Source organism: Silurus meridionalis, chromosome 6, assembly GCF_014805685.1.
Source record: "Silurus meridionalis isolate SWU-2019-XX chromosome 6, ASM1480568v1, whole genome shotgun sequence".
Taxonomy (NCBI): Eukaryota; Metazoa; Chordata; class Actinopteri; order Siluriformes; family Siluridae; genus Silurus; species Silurus meridionalis.
In genome coordinates this window covers 20,893,469-20,913,002 of record NC_060889.1, presented here as the reverse complement: position 1 = coordinate 20,913,002, position 19,534 = coordinate 20,893,469, and the positions used below count along the sequence as shown (strand labels likewise).

Below are 19,534 nucleotides of genomic sequence, written 5' to 3'. Positions count from 1 at the left end.
CGCCTCCATTATATTACAATAACGCCGCATTGGCTGTTGTTGTACGGAAATTGGCTCTCTAAGAGTGGAAGAGGGCCGGGCAGCAGGGAAACGCCGTCGGGGAACATCCTGGCGACCGCTAGCCCAGACAAGCATGAGCATGAACAATAGCTCCCCCGACCTCCGCGCCCTCGCTCCTGCTCGCGGGAATATTAGGGAAAGAAAGCGAGTGCAATGGAGAGAGAGAAAGAGAGAGAGAGAGAGAGAATAGAACTGGCCTCAGACTTTAAAAAGGACTGACATGCTTTTAACATTGTGCTAATGTAGATAAACAGGCACGGACAATAGAAGTTAAGCGAGCGTGCCAAGGATGGGGAGTAAATAAATGTCAGGGAGCTCTCCAGCACTCCGCCTGTGCTTCCCTTTAGGTTAGGAGGAGCCCCGTTCTTGTGTCATTATTGGATTGTCACATCCCCTAAAACAAAAGGAGGGAAGGCAAAGACATGATGCTCAGCCCAGGTTGTCCAGGGTCATAACGCATGCAAGAATGATAAAACAGAGGAGCCGGGATAAGCCCTAGATTAGACGATCGCGCTCGGGGCGTTTAACAGGAAGACAAGCGGAGCAGAAGGGACGAACTTCAACTCCCTTTAACTTCAGTTCTCTGGAGTAAATCGGTGACATTGACTCCCTGATACAAGGGCATCTGAGAATCCATGGAAGAGAAGCAGAGTTGGCCAAAAAACTAAGTAATCACAGTGTGAGATATTGAGAGAGATAGTGACCTCTACTGGCCTGTGCTGGAACAGCACATAGGTCCAACCAGTGTCTAAACTGGTGCTCCTTCAGGTCAAAAAACACTTTGAGGAAATTCTGTGGCTACTTATTTGGAATACATTCTTCAGTATATTTTAATGCAAAATGGTTCGGAATTCCTAACTTGACTCCGGAGGGAAAAACCCAACGTAAATGCATTTTAGGCAATGTGACCTACTATGGAAAGTGATGGCTGGTAAGAGTGTCTCCTCAAGAGATATTGATCAATAATGTAAGCATATAAGTTAGTGGATTAAACATTCCCTTTAACATTCTGACCCACTCAAATTAAAGTCACGTTAGCATTCAAACGGCGAAACTTTACATTAACACTTTAATTATACAAAGCTCAAACACAACACTGTCTTTGGCTTTTATCTGTGCAAGGAGTCTGACAAGCTGGCTGAGTGTGAGCAAGACTGAGTGTGTGTGACTTTTTAACATGATACACTCCCGTCTCATCTCTCATCCTCTTCCCACAGTGATTGTCTAACCCGGGCATGTTCAGGCATGTTCCCCAGCGAGATTCCCTAAATGTCCTTCACATGCCATGGGTTCCCTCAAAGCGAATCCAAGAATGACATATGCAGGATAAAAAAAAAAAAACAGTGCTCACAGGAATGTTTTTGTGACAGTCTTCCAAAGATGATGTGGATCAGTGGTGCATGTGTGTGGTGGTGGGTGTGGGTGTGCAGTAGTCATCAGTGGAGTGTGTGACGGCTTCGGGGGAATCTGTAAAGTCAGATCATCTAGGAGATAGAACTTCCTGTCCAGGCATGTCGCCCAAATCCGTTCCTCCAACTATGCCAAAGCCTCAGGTCATTCCAAGACATACACAAAAAAAATCTCCCACATACATATAGTACACACATACTTCCCAGCAGGTAATTGGGATAATCTAGTCTGGGAAGTGTGTCAATGTGGAATGGGATTAAATTTCTCTCCTGTCGAGTGATGGAGAAGGGATTCTCAGTTGAAAAGGATGGACTCTGGGTCTCTGTTTGTCATCTGGGCCATGTGCTTCAGAATGTCCTTCTTAGTGATAATCCCCAACAAACGCCTATAAAGAAAGAAGAAAGGACCAAAAAAACAAAAAGATTCAATAAAAGTTATTTGATCATAATGTAGCGGAAAGTTAAATCTGACAGCTCTATGGACATCATGGAAAACAAGTATAAGAGGTCCTCGTTAGGGCATGACATAATGTGTTTGTATACATGACCATATTATATGAATATGCAATCCACATGCATGTGTGTACGTGTGTGTACGTGTGTGTGTGTGTGTGTATACGTGTGTGTGTGTGTGTGTGTGTGTGTGTGTGTGTGTGTGTGTGTGTGTGGAGCATTAAACAGTTAGTCAACCCTCAATCGCTCACAGATGTCATTTCCATTTGCTGGCGAGAAGTTTGACTCCAGGGAGGGAGAGAAAGATAAACAGACTGCTCATCTTTCATTTTTGCGCGTGTGCACACACACACACACACACACGCATACAATTGTGACAGTCTATAGCATAGATTGTATACGAGAAAACCACAGAGGCGGCTTTATTTTACTCCTAATAAAAGATTGCACAACTCATTATAACTTGGATATCATATTTCCCTTATATACATTATATGAACATTTAATCACAAGGTTCTTCAGTCTTTTAAGTGCTAGATGTGACTGTGGTGGCTTTTATATATAGATTTGCCACTGGATATAAAATTTGGAAAGTTGATTCTCCCAGGCATTGCACACTCTATACAGAAGAGTATTTAATAAATGTGGACTGTGTGCACTCTTCTTGACGACCCCAATAACTCTGAGAGCCAAGTCATTACACAGTCAAAGAGGATTGAAGGCTGGGTTCCAAACACCATACTTTACTATGAAGGGTTGCTCCTCTTTAATCTCATAGCATGGGGTCTTGAGGACAGACTGCTGCGCAGGCTGAACGTATGGTTTTCCCTCCAGGACAGAGAGAGTAACAAGGCCAAGTGAGATATCGAGCTGAAATGTGGTGTGGAGAAAACAATCCGATTCGGATGGTGAAATACCATATACACATTCTAAATGAAATGTACTAGAGTTAAAGGTACAAAATACACAGCGCACAAAATTCAGTTATTACTCTCTTGCCAGCTACTGGTCTCTCTTCAGCTAAACTAATTTTACAATTACATAATGATTTACAATTACAAAATTCTTTAACAAGGACCAAAGAAATTCTAACAAATTTTATTAAAAAATATATAAATCCATTCCCTTGATTGATAATGTTGGACTCCCATACTTGCTTACACACTCTCTCCTGATTGGCTACTGGTTCTTGTCTGTTATTGTGCGATCAGACTTCTTGTTTTGACCCAATTTTCTCCTAAATTCTTGGTCTCCCTAAATGGGAAGTGTAAAAGACAATCACGTGCTTCCTTTGAGATATATGAATCCAGTCATATGCATCTGCATATGCAGCCACGGATGGCTGTGGATTTTTAGTCTAAATAACAGGGTGAGCACTTTCCTGTTACGTCGCTTTGATTCGATTTGGGTGATGTGATGACGCTTGTTATAGCTGAGATAATGTTTCCATTCTTCTCTCATGTCAAATGTGTACAAATTTCTCACTAATTTAGCCACAATGACACATGGCTGACTGCGAAAAAACCAATACAGGAATGTCATGGTAATTCACTTAATCAATAGCTGAAGGAATACTGTATTAAAAGAGTAACCAACACACACACACACACACACACACACACACACACACACACACACACACACCCGTTCTGTGTGACGAGGCACTGGCGTAGGCCGAGCTTGCGAAAGATGTCCACGGTGATGTCCATGGGTGTTTGGTCAGTGATAGCTAGTGGACTGAGATCCATGATGCTGCGTAGATTGAGGGAAGGAGGTCCACCATGAGGCTGAGTTAAAGTAGGCTCAGTGAAAAGGACCTGCGATGCTCCCACGATACCCTCCTGGCAGAGGCGTGCGCTATCTGGTTACGAGAAAGCAGAAATTGGAGAACCAGATAAGTTTGAAGGAAACCCTGCACAGTCTTGATGATGAAGCTACTATACAGAGATTTTTTTTTTGTAAAAGTACATAGTAATAAGAATATTTCTATAGCACCTTTCTCCTAAAGGAACACACAAGCAAATCTGCAGCTTCAACAACTATATAACAATATATTCGCATGTCAGTTGTATTTGAAGATCCACTGACACACACATACACTTTCACCCATCTCACCTATTGATATAACCAGGTCCCTCCTTAGCACAAACCCCACCAGCCTTGGAGACTCCTGGGAAACAACTACGGGGAATCCACTGTATGATGTGTCAGCTATCACAGCCTCCACCTGCTCCACACTCATGCCACTTTGCGTGAGGACAGAGAGTGAAGGATCAGAGCGCCGTGGACGCATCACATCCATGGCCAGGGTCTTGTGCTCAAACTCATCCTTGGGCTCAAGGAAAGGGTAGCCGTTCAGCCGGATGTGTGCCTCGTAGATGCCCTCTCTGCCCAGAGCATCTGCCACCCACTTACTGGTCATAGTGGCTGCCATGAGGGGCACAATGTACTCCAGTCCTCCAGTCAGCTCGAACATGATGACCACAAGAGACACGGTCATCCGAGTTACACCACCTGCACGGGGAAACGGAAAGAGAGCGAGGATGAGTAAGAAATGAGGGAAGATTAAAGAGAATATGAATCATCAAGGCAAAGAAAAGCAATACAGAAAAATGTAGATCGTACGATTAATCGTTTTAGCCGACTACCAGCAAAAATCCATACCGATAGTTTTTCCGGCTTCCGGCCTGCTGTCATTATGAGGGCGGCCTCTAGAGGCAAATTACTGACACCATGTGCTGTTTGTTTTTAAACATTGGACTGTGCGCTGCACGGAGAGCGTTATATTATGTTTATTATTTATTATATAATTATTAGTGAATATATTTATATTTCTTTTAGCACATTTTCATGATTCAATGCTGTTTGTTTTTGTAATAAAGTTCAGTAATATTTTACATAGAGTGTGCGTTCTCAGTAATCACAGTGACTTTACCCATGGCCTGGTTGTCGGTGCCATATGATGCCAATTTCAGAAATTGATTGAACTCACATAACCACTCTCTGCAACCATGGTAAGTAGAAAAATTCAGAATGGGCAAAACTTGAAACTCTGAAGTCGATGCTCTTCAAAAGCATAAGATAGCATCCAAGTTTGAACATGTCATTATCAGGAATTTAAATCTGAGTGCAGGCTCACCAAAAATAGCTTATTTTGATTTGAATGACTAAATGAATCATAACATTATATAAAGTTGTATGATTACCAAAGCTTCACCAAAGCTGTTGGTTTTACACATATCATTTCTGAACATCTCTTTATAAACAGGTTTAGTGACCAAAATTTTATATTCATATTGCCTGAGAGAAAAAGATGAATGGGTGCAAAAACTGCTGTAAATCTACGTGAAGTAATATAGCATGGCAGCATTTTTGTCCTTTTTTTAAACGACCGGATCTGAAGTCCCACGGTGAAGTATGTAATGTTTGTTCCTGCGCTGTCACGGAAGATCAGCGCTGAAAATGAAGTTTGGGCTGCGCATCAAAGAGCTACAGTTACACCATAACTACAACAGACCATTTTATAAAGCCAAACAGCCAAGCAGGCATTTTCCTCATCAGATGGGCTTTCATACTTCAATGACCTCCATTTAACGTCTGTCACGCAGCCGGGTCTCCGGCATGGCTTACAAGTTAAATGTGCCTGCTAGCGTGAAGGTTTATGAGCTATGAAACTTGTACTCTGGACTTATTTGATTACAACTGGGCAGCAATGAGCAACCAGCAAGGATGAAAACGAGCACTTGTAATTAAATGCATGAGCGGGCGCATTCCCGTTAGTGGAAAGCAGATGAAATGGGGTGAATCTGTGATCCGCTGTTGGGCATACCCAGACACGCTGCAGCCCCGAGCATGGCGTACAGGCCTGGCGTAATGCATTTGGTGCTGGATGAACAACCCTTGAAGATCGGCCAGTCGTGGTGGTAGAATGCCAGCTGCTCCATACCGATGCCCAGCAGCCTGCCTGCTATCGCCCCTACAGCCATGCTGGGAATAAACAAACCAGAGGGCACCTATGACAGAAAAGGGTAAAGGAAATCGAAAATGTAACTTCAGCTGAGTCATTTATTGATTTCGTCATTTAATTCTATAGTGTTGATGACATACTGCTATCTATCATACGTATATCTACAGTATCATATGCACAATAATCAATACGTGGGGATACATCACTAAAATGCTTTCTAACCTTGCTTATGCTTTTAGTAAAAAATTTAAGTTAAGAAGAAAAAGATGCAGTGAAAGAAACGTGGCTATGAAAACATTCGGCCCAATACCAAATACCTTCATGCCAAACGTAACCACGGTGATCAGCGTCTTGAAGAGGAGCGCTAGCGCCAGCTGCCAGATAGCCGTGTAGACTCCAGGCCCGGCTGCTCGGTCATACAGGCTGCTGCTGTAATTCGCACCGTGACTTAAGTTATTATTAATTGCTCCACCCTTCACTTGGGAGGTGTAGTCACACAGCTGGGAGGAGTCCAGCAGACTGCAGTCGTTAAACAACTCGGAGATGAGATGGCTCCCACTCATGCGCGTGAAGTCGTTCGGAAAGGCCAACAGCGCCGTAGCCAGAGTTACCAGCACTACCTCCAACACGGGGTAGTGGCCCAGACGCGTGTTCTTCCGACGTCTACACCAGGCCATGTTGGCACGGATGAAAAACGCCCCCCACAGGCCGCCAAAAATACCAAGCAAAACAAAAGGGAAGAGCTCCATCAGGTGCCATGGGGTGTGGAATTCCACGTAGAACAGGACGAGTTGGCTGTTGCCAAAGGGATTGATGGAGCGTAGGGTGAAGGCGGCGACCAGGGCTGCGAAGAATGAACGCCACAGTGTCTTTAAGGGGAAGTAGTAGCTGACCTGGGGGACAGAAATATAGCAGGAAACAGTAAGAACATGCTTGCAATAAGATGTAAATATTGAGTCAGGGTATTCTGCAGTCCAGAATTAGTCACACCCTAATGGTGAAGATGATGGAGACTCATCGAGACTGTGCGGTTATTTTATAGCTTGTGTGTCGACAGATTTTATGTAGACAGATGAGATTCTGCCAGGATAGTTCAGCCCAAAACCTGGTTGTCTTTGCCAACAAAATAATGATCCCATTCATGCGTCAATAGCGGCGCAAAAAAAGTTTGCAGAACGAAGAAAAAAAAAAAAAAAAGTGTTGTGTAATGGTCATCTGAATTTCTGTAGTTTTTTTATTATGGATCAAATGCAAAACTTACTGGAACTTTCTACTACAACATTAGTGAATAGCTACAAAAAGACGATTCTGTATTTCTCTTTATTACTTTAAAAAATATTCGTTGTGTTAATATTCAGACCTCTTCCAAGCTGAACAGCACTCCTCCTATAGGAGCTCCAAACGCCACAGACACGCCCACAGCGGAGGCTGCTGACAAGACCTGAGGAAATCCGACAGAAACATTTTGAACGTGCACACAAACGTACACATTGGCATTCGTAAGCACATACAAAAACAGATAATTACCCCTGATGTATCATCGCACCTACAGGTCAATTAACATTTTTAAAAATTAGAACACGGACGTTCAAAAAAATGATGATTTCTCACTCCACATTCCAGTGTAAATGGAGCTAATTTCTGCAGCAGAGCATAGCTCTCTGCCTGCTCACTAATCTGTCTAGATCCATTAACATTGTGCCCCCGTGTTCTCCTACCGCCGTGTCTGGAGCAAATCTCTTTATATTATATTACTGTTTCTTGGCTTGAGACACAAAGAGTCCTCCTAATCCATTCCCCAGTCTCTCCCCATCCACTTTCTCCTTATCTTGTTGTCTGTTACTTCAATCTCCCACACTTTCTTCCTTATCTTTCCATCACTCCTCTTCGTTTTCCTCTCCCCGGTCTCCCCGTGTCTCCTACCTCCCTCCTCTTGGCCTCGTTCTTGCGGTACTTGGTGAAAAGATGGCAGAAGATGTTTCCGCAGCAGCAGGCCACATGCACCAGAGGACCTTCTTTCCCCAGGCTGAGGCCTGAAGACACTGCCAGCACCAGAGTGATCGTCTTTATCACTAGAGTCCACTTTCCTAAGTAGCCCCGGATTATAAAGCCACTTAGGATGGTCTTTATCTGAAAGTGAGAGAGAAGGGTTTAACACCAAGCTGTTTTTCCACTCCGACAGAGAAACACTCGACACCGCAGAGAATAATGAATAAGTGTCTTGGGAAATGTATGATCATCAACAACCTCTAATACATTAATCCACTCAGGATGAACTCTAACTTGGAGGACCTAGATTTTTTGGATCATCATTCGCGTGACAGCATCGTGCTCTTGGCCCGAACAAAGCGCTGAAAAATCCTTTTGAGGAAACGGGTCACTCTGAGCTTTCCAATTTCAACTAAGGAGGAGAGATTCCATAAATCTTAAAGACGTCTGGTTTGTTTTATCACTTTTTTTGCTCATGACGTGACAGTTTGGGACTTTGATACACAAAATGATTTTTTCCCCCGTGTGTGTCTTTAACGTCTGTAAACGGTTTGCCTGTTTTCTTAATGTAAAGATTTGGAGGAAATAAAAAAAATTATTATGAAAAAGCCACGCACTAGAGATGTTTCTTTTCATACTGCTGAAACAAGTCACAGCTGTTTGACACAATGGGTGGAGCTCTTTTTAACAACATACAGACACACACACAGAGCATTTAACCGTTTTGAGGGCATTAGGGCTAATTAAGCATTAATAATAATAATAATAATGGCAAATACAGAGATAGAAAAAAAATAAAAAGAGAGAGAGAGAGAGAGAGAGAGAGAGAGAGAGAGAGAGAGAGAGAGAGAGAGAGAGAGAGAGAGAAGAGCAGAAAGCATCGGAGAGCGAGACAATCAGACACATAGGCATCTTACCTCAGGGATTCCCGAGCCGCAGGCATACGGGGCGAAGGCCCTGACGAGAACCACAGCAAGGTAGGCGAAGAGCAGAGCCCAGGTCACATACAGTAGATAATTCACAACATAGGCACTCGCCCCCTAGTGTGCACACACGGAACAGCACCATCTCTTACTTGTTGCTATATGCACAATCATAGAAACCCTTCAAAACATTCAGGCAATTCCAATATATTATTGGATAAAGCAAACAATGTACAAAAACATTTAATATACAAAAGAATTTACATATATGACTATTTTTAATAACACTTAAATGATGGATTATATCCAGCCATTGGATCATCAGATATGTTAATCCATAGTGCAGTATGAGTTCAAGAGCTAATGTACAAGACAAGCATGTAAAACACTGCTTTCACTTCTCTAGTTTCATTTGTTTCCTGCTGTGGTTTTGAACTTTACACCACTAGAGGGAGTGACGACCACCACGCTTCTAAAATGAACAAAGCGAAACCAGAGTGTGTGTGTGTGTGTGTGTGTGTGTGTGTGTGTGTGTGTGTGTGTGTGTGTGTGTGTGTGTGTGAATGAAATCAGCACCCACCTCGTTGACTCCCACCGTGAGCTCGGCCCAGCTCTTCCAGTTTGGACATTTGTCTCTCTCTTGGAAAGTGGTCTCTTTAGAGTTCCAGCAGCAGTGTTCGTGGTTGAACCAGAAGCCGTTCAGACACACACCCTCTTTTAGGTCTGTTAGCCAGTGAGCTGCAATGTCTATACCTCCAGCTAATGCCCCTGCAGAGAAAAAGTAAGAGAGAAAGAGATGAAAGATGAGCAAGCGAAGAATTAGTAGCATAATCAGTGAAGTATTGCAATAAGCAGATATGACTAGGCCACTTAGCTGTAAATAAAACTCCACTAATGACCATCAAAAAATTCAATATACTTAAAAAACAACTGATTCGACATTTTCTGTCATGTAAACTGCAATAAATCTCCTTGCTGTAATGTAAATATTATACCAACGACTGCTATCCTGATCAATCATGAGGTAAAAATGATGTAATTCATTATGAAATTCATTTATCTGATAGTGTATTATTATCATTGCCAACACTGGCTTTAAAATCAGTTTAGTATCAGATCAGATTTGATTGTATTTTCTGAAAACAGAGGAAATGTTAACTGGCATGACATGAATCTCGTAAACACACGACACAAATTATTATAGCACTATTTATTATGTGGACATCAGCACACGATCATCTGTTACTGGCTACTACTGTCCAGCACTGAGATCTTAAACATACTAAAACCAAATATATGAAAAACAAAAAAGCATATATCTACTTGTGGCTGTTTTGTAAAGCATATTTATATCCGTGTTCTGTTTTTCAAATTCATTTTGTGTCTCTTCAATCATTTTTTACCTGAAATTCATCGCCGAACATTATTTTAACGTCTTGTTTATTAGATCTTTTTGTTAATATGTATAACAAACTTCTTCTTGTCTTCATATCCACTAATCAACATCACTTTTATTATTTTCCCCTCTTTTGAATTTGATTGACATCTGTATATTTTCAGTACTTGTGTAGGAGCGAGTAGACTGAAGTAACTGAGTGGTGAAAAATACTGAAACAGAGGATATCAGGATTTTATATAAATAGTATCAGCCACACGAGCATATTCTATTTAGACCAACTAAAACAAGTAACCACTAGACCACTAACCAGACATGAGGCCGATAAGGAGCATAAGCAGCCAGCCAGAAAAAGCATCACTCAAACTCAAGAGAAGATCAAGTACTGACTGCCTCTTCTTATTGTTGATCTGAGACAAGAAACGGAGAGAGAAACAGAGGGTTTGTTATGGACCACTTGAATACTTTGCAACTCCGCTTGTTCAGGTTGTGTCCTGCAGCTTCACCTCTCTGTGACGGTCTCGGTCCTTGGATTTCTCCCTCACCCAGTCGATTGTGTTAAAGTCATCATAGGTCCCCACCCTGTGCAACCCGTCGTCTAACAGATCCAGCAGCTTAGCCGTGCCGTTCTGTCCTCGGCCTCCAGGAGAAAACAGTGATGCTTCTGCTTAATACACAATGTTTATGAAAATGTTACAGTACTGCAGCACGACAATTGACTACTGAAGACGGTCATAACACTGTTGTCATAACAATGGAAACAAAATCAAGACTGAATAGAAAAGATCATCAGCTTGAACACACAGTTGTCAGAAAGTCATGGCTTAAAAACCGATCAGGCTTTCAAGGTTGCAATCTTATTCGTCATCACATAATACACTGAAACAAATAAAGCACACGTGGTCTTGAAGAATTAAACAAAAGGTACAGACAAGCTTTATGACTAAAGGCTTTAAAACCTTCAGTCAAACAAGTAGAACAGGCTCTGTAAGGGACAGGCGAATGACTACATGGCTGTGAAAGCGATATGTTAAATAACCCAGGCTAAAAATATTCATCCTGATAATCACCTGCACTTCAATATCTGTATAAATCTCCAGCATAGACTCATTCTGAATGCCTTTTAACATTATTTCAGTTCCCGAAGACATTTCATTAAAAAAAAAAGTCATACAACACAAACCAACATGCATTTGGACAATTTTGACACCTAACCAGAAAATTCATCTGTGCTTTTTGAACATCCTCTTTTCACAATGATGTGCCCATCTGCAGTTCCAATAACCTCCACTCTTCTGGGAAGATGTTCTACTATATTGTAGTGGGTAGTTGTGGTCAGGTAATCAAGTCAGAGATGATGAAGGGTGAGGAGGTCTGAGGTGCAATCAGACAGAGCTTTATAGCAGGTCATTCAAGATCTTCCACTCCAACTTGTGTAAAGCATATCTTCATGGAGTTTGCTTTGTGCACAGGGGCATTGTTGTGCTGGAGCAGGTTTGGGTCTCCTAATTCAAGTAAAGTGAAATGACACTTGATCCAAAGACACAAGTGTGTGGCTTCAACTTTGTGACTTTAACAGATAGGGGAAGAAGGACGTAAGTGTTGCAATACTTTTTGTGTATATAATGTACTCTTTATTAAGAAGGCCATTTAAAAACTATTTTAATCACAGAAGCCATTTAAATATAGGTTTATGAAAAGCCTGGGTTCAGTATCAAATTTATTATGTTACATTTTGTCTAAAAATGCATTCATAATAATTTAATTCAAATATTTAAATGTATTAAAACTATTGAAATTAATACGGTTTTACACAAGTGCTGTGCTTAAAATATGAAACGTAGCAGTTAATTGTGATCCTTTTACATTACAGTGTTACATTAAGACTTTTCAGCAAATATTTACAAAATGGCAACTCAAAGTGACAGCAAATAATATACTACTATCAGGAAGAGTTTAAGGCCCAGTGCTTTCTGTGTGAAGCACTAGATTACAGATTATTAACTGAAGCACCATATTGCAAATTATTAACTGAAGCAGTAGATTACAGATTATTAACTGAAGCACTAGATTACAGATTATTATCTGAAGCACTAGATTACAGATTATTAACTGAAGCACTAGATTACAGATTATTAACTGAAGCACTATATTGCAGATTATTAACTGAAGCACTAGATTACAGATTATTAACTGAAGCACTAGATACAGATTATTGCACTATTATCGCAACTGAAGCACTAGATACAGATTATTAACTTTAAGCACTAGATTACAGATTATCAACTGAAGCACTAGATTACAGATTGTTAACTGAAGCACTAGATTACAGATTATTAACTGAAGCACTAGATACAGATTATTGCACTATTATCGCAACTGAAGCACTAGATACAGATTATTAACTTTAAGCACTAGATTACAGATTATCAACTGAAGCACTAGATTACAGATTATCAATTGAAGCACTAGATTACAGATTGTTAACTGAAGCACTAGATACAGATTATTAACTGAAGCACTAGATACAGATTATTGCACTATTATCGCAACTGAAGCACTAGATACAGATTATTAACATTAAGCACTAGATTACAGATTATCAACTGAAGCACTAGATTACAGATTATCAATTGAAGCATTAGATTACAGATTGTTAACTGTAGCACTAGATACAGATTATTAACTGAAACACTAGATACAGATTATTAACTGAAACACTAGATACAGATTATTAACTGAAACAGTAGATACAGATTATTAACTGTAGCACTGGATACAGATAATTATTATTAGATTATTAGATACTGATTATCAACTGAAACACTAGATACAGATAATTAACTGAAACACTGAATACAGCTAATTATTATTAGATTATTATTAGATTATTAGATACTGATTATTAACTGAAACACTAGATACAGAACTGTGTCCAGAATAAGAATATTTTTTTTGTATTTAAAGGATCAGTAGATCTTCACACAATCACTCTTGTAATTCTAGATGTTCCTGTTCTGCATGTATGCCCTCTGAGGAATGCAGAGCTTAATACCACATCTTTGTAAAAGAAAAAACCCAGCTTGCTTGAAATGGCTGTGCAATTATTTATAATGGATTCTACTTTAATCTTGGCCCTTTGCAATCAAGTTAATTGTGAGAGCCTGAAGTTAATTCACAGTATGCACATCTGTAGTACTGTTTAGTGTAATGCAGTTTTAACGTCTGAAGTAGGCTAGTAGGATTTTCACATATATTACCCTCATCATACACTTCACTGAGTATCCTCAGGTGGTGGACATTTTATTTGTATTCAAATCACTAGATCACTATCTTGATTAATTTCTCATTATAATGGGATTTCATGCCAGCATTAACATAACCCTTGTCTAAAACTACAATGTTCCACTTATTCATTATAACCAATGACCATAGATGTATCACATGTCCGCAGGTGCACGAATGAAGCACAGCGGATTTACAAAAGAGAAGGGGAAAAACAACGCCAGAGATTTTGGAAGGAACATGCAAAGGAATACGAATGATTAAATGCTTTAATATTATGAACTAAACATTAAATTGCCAAAACAAATGATGACTAAATGTATAAAATGAATGAATGAATCATGCTGAACAAACAATTTTCTCACCTAAGTGGATTAGTGTCATTTAGCTATCGCTGGTTTCTAATTAATCTTAAAACACGCACTGCACATGATTGCAGTTTTACTGATTAATGCAGTTTACTGATTAATGCAGTTTTACTGATTAATGTGAATACTAATTAGTATTTACATTCTTCTTTCGGCTTCTCCCGTTAGGGGGAGCCACAGCGGATCTTCTGTCTCAATACCCCTTTGTTATCTACATCTCCCTCTTTCAACCCAACTACCTGCATGTCTTCCATCACCACATCCATAAACCCCCTCCTTGGTCTTACTCTTTTCCTCCTTCCTCAGCATTCTCCTACCAATATACCCCATGTCTCTCCTCTGCACATGTCTAAACCATCTAATTAGTATTTTCATTAGACACCATTATTATCAAAAAGCTGCTAAGACAATGCAGATTCCATGTTCTGCTACAGTAATGCATTCATTTAATAACAAAAACTGCTTAGGGAAATAAATGAGAATTGTGATCTGATACTGAAAAAGAAATCATGAGTACAATTTTATTAAGAATCTTGAGACCCTACCAGGTAAGCATTCGAATGTCATTTGAGTGCAAAATCAGAGCCTGAAAAATTATCAGGTGTATTTTCGAAATCTTATGCTTTACAGTAAAATATACAGTTATTCCTATTCAACACTTTGGAAAGTGAGCTTGTGAATTTGAATACAGTATTAAAATCTATTTAAATGTTTTTCCACCTTCTGATGAGAAAAAGGTACAGAGTTTGTCAACTATAGTAAGACCAGACTGGCCACAAGCCACATGCACAAGTGGGAAAGGTAGCGGTCACTACACAACCACAAAGGCCTATAAAGTACAAATACACTATAACAAGATTTTAACTCTTAAATTAACAATTGTTTTAATTTCCCTCCTTCCCCTCATTATAAACTGCGGATTTTATAAATTTTTCATAAAAATATCAATTTATTACGCCATAATATTATGATATGGAATATGTTTTGTTGTGAATCTCAGCAAAAGATTAAAGATTGGCATCAGCACTATGATAACAACCCAGATTTTGGCCAAAGCCTTTATTTTGGAGTAAACATTACACCAAGTGTGGAGTTTAGCAACAAGCAAAGACATTTATACATGTCTGCCAAAGAAGTTGGCTAAAGAATAAAGAGTTGACCACAAAACATAAACTGTTGCAGACAGTTGAGTTGTGTAGACAAGATGGTCAGAAAACAACTGTACACTAACAGACAGAGCGCTTAGAAAAGCACATTCACTGTGAACATGCTGACTCGGTCATCTGCTTCCTCTAGGGCTAGGGTTCTTGTGTAATCTCCCAAAATACCCAGACAACTCGAGGAGCATGGGAAACCTCTCGGAATGGTTAACAGCTTCCCTACTGAGACTACATCAGAAACCGCATCAGTGAACTTTGACCTCGACTGGCCTGTGATGCTGATGGGATCAGTCTTTTGGGGACCAGGAATGGTGGGAGAAAACAGTGTATATGAAACTCCCTGCATGAACCCTTGTAAGTGCTGTGTTGCAACCGGAATACAAGTCAGACTGTTTTTCCTGGAACTCAAAGTACTGAAGGAAGGAAACATTCCTGATCGCTGGAGTGCAGCATGTTTAACTACCTCGATATTGTCACATGTCATATTAGGCAATATGTGAATGTCAGAGCACACTAAGGATACAGTGAGTATAATATCTTGTGTATTGATTTTCGAATCCGGGAGAAAATAAAACAAGGTTTAATCACACATTAGGAAATCGAAGTCAGTGTTGTGTCAGGGGTTTCTGCTCAGAACTGGCGAGATATTCGAGAGAGAGAGAGAGAGAGAGAGAGAGAGAGAGAGAGAGAGAGAGAGAAAGAAAGCAAGCACAAGAGAGAGAGAGAGAAAGCGAAAAATGAGAGAGAGCACAAGAGAGAGAGAGAGAGAGAGAGAGAGAGAGAGAGAGAGAGAGAGAGAGAAAGAAAGCAAACACTACATACTAGTCTACATACTAAAACACTGAGAGAACCCAAATACAGAAATCGAAACACACACATATGAAGTGACCAGAGATAATCGTTATGTTTCATTGCTGTATTACAGCTAGTGGGTTAATGAATAGAATCATATACACCAGCACCCTGTGAGATTGTGTTAGAGACCTTTGTTCTTTGCTTCATTCGCATAATTGCCATAATCACACTGAGAAAACTGGAAACATCAACAGACAATCATATCCTCATTGTTTTGACTTCAGATTTCTAAACCGCTATCGAGTAGTAATGCAGCCACAATTTTCAAGGCTATTCTTCCACTTAGCCAATCCTACACCCTTTATGCAAATTATAAGGTCTTCATTTTGTAATGTGTCATTTGTTAAGAAAATCTGTGGGCTCTGATCCTGAGAGTGGAAGACACAGAATATGGACGTTTTGGCAAAACTCTAATTCAGAAAAAAACATTTCTTTTGTATGCTTTATTAAATATTAATGCGATTTGACTGCATCATATTCAATCTCTACCTACTTTAAGTAAAAACAAGCCAATGATGTGGCAAGTGGTTCAATGCATAAATATCATTCAGACACTGGTCAAGAGCTTCAGCCATTGTTCACATCAAACACCAGATACCACCTCGTCACCTCCAGTAAAAAAGCACAACCTCAAATGGAAAAAAACCTTCATCCGTCCCATTGCTTATTTTCTCCTTCTTTATCTAGACATAAAAGAAAAAAACAATAGCTGAGTTCATTTCTCCTGATTGAGCAAGAACGAGGTCACAGTGATCTGAGCTCAGCCAAGACACTTTGCCTTAATGTCTTTAAGTGCTTCTGGGCAAAATATCCAAATACAGGTTCTCATCTGAAACACTGCAGTGACCTAAAAGAGGAGTAGGAAGTGAGTGTCAGAAACAGAAAGAAGAGAAATGAGGAAGAAAAACTGTGCCTGGCTTCATGCAGGCAGAAGAAATGAGACTTCCGTATCCTCGAATGAAATGGGTTTCGACATCATCGAAACGTCACCAGTATCTAAGAAGCAGCACTGTGGAGAGAGAACGTACGGTCTACACTGGATATCAGTGATATCTTATGGATTTAAAGATGCGATGAGATGACCATGGAGTATACGCGCATTTATTATAAGAATGATAATACATAGCTATGTATTTAGCTCTATGTATGTTATCATTGGTGTAAATGTACAAAGGGGTTTATATATCAAGTGCACCACTAACATGTGCTTATTAACTTTTTTCTTTCAATTCCAAAATGTACATAATGTAAGTTCTTAAAGATGGAAACCCGTGCAAATGCTGAATCAGCAACTACATGAGAAAGAATATCAAGTTTGAAAATCCATACGCTACAATAAAAGTAACATCTAAACAACGTCTATACAACGTTACAATTCACCTAGTTTTTAGATGCGGAAACTGGAATTTACATTCATCATGTATGAGAATTACAAATGACCACATTTTAAACACAAGGATTGCTGAAATAATCTGAATTGTTTTACTATTGGCACTCTAAAGTGAGCAAACGCCATTTATTTATTTAATTCGGTTTTATTTTACATTCAATCTTTCCTTTTCCAACCTCCATTGTCCAAAAAAAGCACATTTCTGGGTGTATGTGTAGAATAAAAAGCAGAAGACCCGAAAAAGACCAACTCGGACAATTCCATTTCCATTCAGCGATCCCGTACCGATCCTGATGATACCCGAGTCACTGAAGAGTCAGATAACATTTTTCTACGTTTATATATTCAGAATATAGCAAAAAAACACCACCACCACATTACTATCGTCAGAGTTGCTGCTGCATACCTTGGCTGTGGTCCTGCTCGTCATAAGACAGATCTTCAAGGAGATCCTGAGCGTTGGCGCTGAGGTCGACCAGGTCATCATCACTGCTTCCACTGCTGTAGTTGTCATTGTAAAAGCCACTGGTTTCCATCTTTTCTTCTTACACACCAAAAACAAACATGATTAACCACATAAACACTGTGTAACCTAAAACAGTGTGTTCCAAAGTCCAGAGCGTTGGAGAATTTGGTGATTCCGAGATCTAAATGACCACCGGAAATGAAATGTGCTCAATCTACATTATATAAACCAAGGAAACAAGCAAAAGCCCATGTTATTTGTTATATACATTTCTACAAAACGTACATAGACGTGAACAAAAAACGTGAGGTAGGAGTTTATATTATATAGCAATGCACTAAAACACGTGATAAAGTCATGCACTTTTAGTTCCACCATTACAAGCAGTCCTGAATATACTTTTTTTTTTCCCCAGCCTCGTACACACACTGAACTGACTCACACACCCAAAAAAATTATTCTGTTGCATAAAAAAAACTTTTTGGAATTAACAGATGTGTGGTCCTCTGTAAAACAGTCCATAATAAATAAATAAATAAATAAATAAATAAAACACAAGTCATATCATTGCATTAACTCGAAAATCCAGCAAACAGTGGACTGGAGGTGCTTAAAGCTTGATGCTTGTTGTGAAAGTAAATGACTAAAGCGCTGCTGCATCACGATCAGTAGAGATGAAACATGAACTCCATGCAGCAGGCAGTTAAACGACTTTGTGCGTAATTCAGGAATCTGAACAATCTAATCTGCTGATGACCAAAAAAAAGAAAGCCATGCGTGGATTTACAGACATGCAGTTCAGAGTGGATGTTACTTCTTGGAAGAGTTGAACAGAGGTTTATTATAGTAGACGCTTCTACCTGGAGGCAGATTATTACACGTTTAAAGGGCATGAGGATGAAGTTACGTTGGGCAGTGAAACAGAGGAACCATCATGACTTCAGAGAATAAACGTTGTACAATAAGAAGCTGGAGTTTCTATTAGAAAGAGGGTTTTTTTGTACATACCTTCTTTTTGGAGAAGTCACACAATCACTGAGACAGACATAAAAATGTAAAAAAAAAAAAAATAGTCCTGTGATACGGATCTGTGGTGTGTGTGTGTGTGTGTGTGTGTGAGTGCGCGCGCGCTGATGAGCCACTAATCCTCTTCCCTGTTGACAGTTCCTCCCCTAGCGCACTGAAAACATATGGAAGTGTCTCATTTTCATCTCTGCTGCTTCCTTCACTTCAGCAGGCAAGCGGAAGCAGCAGTACCGCTGCCCCACGTGTTATCCAGCCCCACTGCAGGTAACACACACACACACACACACACACACACATAGACACACACTAACTAGGACTAAGTAGCACCGCACTAAAACTTCCTTCCTGACAGCTTCAGCAGTCTGGCCGCGTCCCAAAATCATCTTCTGTCCAAAACAGAGTGCACTTCATAGTAGAGTACAGAAGCCCGATGTAGTGCACACAGGGAAGCCATTTGGATTTCAGTTGGTGTTCCGTCCCAATCCGCATACTAGCTGTCTACAAAAAGTGTAGACTACACGGTAAAATAGTGTAAGATAACTGCACAAGTGAGCACCCTAGAGTGAGATTTGAAACGCGTCCTGTGTTAAAGAGCTGATTTTTTTTTTTTTTTTGATGGATTCTTTTAATCCAGTTAATCTAAATTAACTAGGATGTAAACTATAATTGTGTATAAGATTAAAATGTAGTTATTTGGCCGTAAATCAATGATCAAATAAACGCATCAATCAATAATCAATAAAAAAGTCAAAATTTTCTTTATCTTTACTTTCCTATTTGTTTACTA

At 39.8% G+C, this 19,534-nt stretch overlaps 1 protein-coding gene across 3 annotated transcripts; it reads right to left on the bottom strand.

The window, feature by feature from the left end:
- Nucleotides 1-1,107: 1,107 nt before the first annotated feature.
- clcn5b (chloride channel, voltage-sensitive 5b) lies at nucleotides 1,108-19,120 on the bottom strand. Of its 3 annotated transcripts, none has more exons than XM_046851991.1 (13): nucleotides 18,730-19,120; nucleotides 17,662-17,799; nucleotides 10,704-10,864; nucleotides 10,508-10,607; nucleotides 9,382-9,569; nucleotides 8,796-8,918; nucleotides 7,813-8,019; nucleotides 7,250-7,330; nucleotides 6,207-6,782; nucleotides 5,752-5,935; nucleotides 4,038-4,436; nucleotides 3,567-3,783; nucleotides 1,108-1,855 (listed from the first exon to the last, which is right to left on the bottom strand). In XM_046851991.1, the coding sequence occupies exons 2-13, from the start codon at nucleotides 17,789-17,791 to the stop codon at nucleotides 1,765-1,767; spliced, it is 2,457 nt and encodes an 818-aa protein (XP_046707947.1). In that variant the 5' UTR covers nucleotides 17,792-17,799; nucleotides 18,730-19,120; the 3' UTR covers nucleotides 1,108-1,764. The 3 variants fall into 3 exon arrangements, with proteins under 3 accessions (XP_046707947.1, XP_046707948.1, XP_046707949.1); XM_046851992.1 differs by having other exon boundaries at nucleotides 17,662-17,796; XM_046851993.1 differs by having other exon boundaries at nucleotides 10,704-10,861; nucleotides 18,730-19,118.
- Between the last annotated feature and the right edge of the window lie 414 nt (nucleotides 19,121-19,534).